Source organism: Notothenia coriiceps, unplaced genomic scaffold (genome assembly GCF_000735185.1).
Source record: "Notothenia coriiceps isolate Sejong01 unplaced genomic scaffold, NC01 NC01_scaffold00029546, whole genome shotgun sequence".
NCBI lineage: Eukaryota > Metazoa > Chordata > Actinopteri > Perciformes > Nototheniidae > Notothenia > Notothenia coriiceps.
Window position 1 is genome coordinate 48,961 of NW_011362247.1, and position 1,994 is coordinate 50,954.

General features: G+C 40.4%; 1 protein-coding gene across 1 annotated transcript in view; it reads left to right on the forward strand.

Annotated features, from left to right (window-relative positions):
• LOC104958944 (TRAF2 and NCK-interacting protein kinase-like) overlaps positions 1 to 1,994 on the forward strand; it is a 67,814-nt gene that overhangs the window by 41,622 nt on the left and 24,198 nt on the right. Inside the window, exon 3 of the mRNA XM_010786779.1 lies at positions 1,842 to 1,898. Within this exon, the coding sequence (XP_010785081.1) occupies positions 1,842 to 1,898 (57 nt within the window). The remainder of the gene's footprint in view (positions 1 to 1,841; positions 1,899 to 1,994) is intronic.

Here is a 1,994-nt window from a genome sequence, read left to right on the forward strand (position 1 = left end):
CTACAATCTGTTTGGTATTTTGAAAAAAAAACTTCACAGACATGTTTTGTATAGGTATTTTTCCAATATAGCATGATAGGTCCACTTTAAACTGAAGCTTGACTTTAAATCAACCCAACGGAAGTTTCATGTAAGTTTAGTTCTTTCACTCGTAGCTCGGGCTGCGGGGGTGCTAGAGATGGGAGCACGTTGATACGACCTTCCTAGCCGGAGATATGGCCGCATTTTACAATAAACTTCCGTTGGGTCGCTTAAAAACAAATATCGCAAATTGAATCGCAACATTTGTCAGAAAAATCACAATTAGATTTTTTCCCAAAATCGTGCAGCCCTAATTCCTATAATAACTTGTTGTCCCGTTTTTTATTTAGAGTTTGAACTCCAGTTAAGCACATCATGCTTAACGGGCCCAATGAGCAAACACATGCCTTTTTGTGAGATCATATCCTGGTAATAACCTGTTTCTACTTTGTAAAACTGCAGTGCAGAGGAACAAGAACGCTCTGAGCTGCCTGCATAATATTGCAGTTGATAACTGTGTATTGAATAACCTCCAACTCAGCTATTAATGGAGTCAACTGAGTTTACAGGAGCCTCTGGGTACAGTACAATTGATCCGTTAAAACGACATAAAAATAGATCGTGACAATGACTAATGATCAGTGTTAGGGTGCAGAGAGACTGTCCTGCTGCTGGGAAATCACTCCTGCAAGTGAGTAACAAAGCAATGAAACCTCAAACTTGTTCCCGTAATATACTTTTGTTGTTATTGAAGCATTAAAGCCTTCGTTTTGGCTGAAGCGCTCATTATCAGAGTGGCCTTTCGATTAAAGCCCTCAGGAGGCGATCTAGAGCCAAAGCCCTTAATGCCATCTGGTTTATACTTAACACTTCCACCAAGGAAACAGTCCTGCCCTTGTTTTGCGCGCGCGTGTGTGTGTGTGTGTATTTGTTTGTGCTGCTACGCTGTTCTGCTCAACATGCTAATCAGTTGATTCCAGACAGGTGGAAGTAATAGCCGTCAGAGTTTTTAACGTCTCTCTCGCGGTTAGCTTCATTAGCTGATCACAGGCACAGATGCTCTGTTGCAAACGAACCTCCTGGGTCTTCTATTCCCCCCCCCCCAGCGCCCAATCTCCCGGTTCCTCGCCTCCTATCTCCCCCAGGCATCTGACTAGCCTCAATATTACACAACATGGCAACGTTTTGTAACGGTATCTGTCTAAATGTGTCTGTTTCTCCATGGTTTATATTATATACGCAGTCTTGAGACAAACAGAAGAAAAAAAATCTAAGTTTGTCTGTTCTCACAAACGATACTCATGTAAACAAATCTTTAACAGTTGGAAAAAGGGGATGTCACCATTATTTATTCATCTATCAGTATTTTTGATCAAATTCCGATGAGAAGTGGAGTTATTTGCTCGTTTTGTTCTAAAAATGCAGATTACATGAGTTTTTGACTTTGATTTATGCTTTCATCCAGTCATGAATATTGAATGTTTCAAAGAAATGTGCAGCGTCAGAAAACATTAATAACAGCATATTGGTGGTGGTGGGTTATATCTAGGATTGTGCCTTTTTAAAACGAATATGTATATTAAGTAATACTCACATACACTTTGTGAGTATTTCCCTCATCGTATTTGATGCTTATAGGACAGGATCACCTTTGAAAAGTCCTGCTTACTATTGTTTTCTATCACATTATTGACTGATTTATATAATGATATAAATACATGTGCTGCATTTCTTCAGAAAATTATAAAATGTGAAACAACATTGACTTTTCTCTTCTTTATTCTCCCTTCTCCTTTCCTCCTCTTCTCTTCTTCCACCAGGGTCGCCATGTTAAGACAGGGCAGCTCGCAGCCATCAAGGTCATGGATGTCACCGGGGTAAGACACACACACCTAACACACCACACACACACACACACACACACACACACACACACACACACACACACACACACACACACACACACACACACA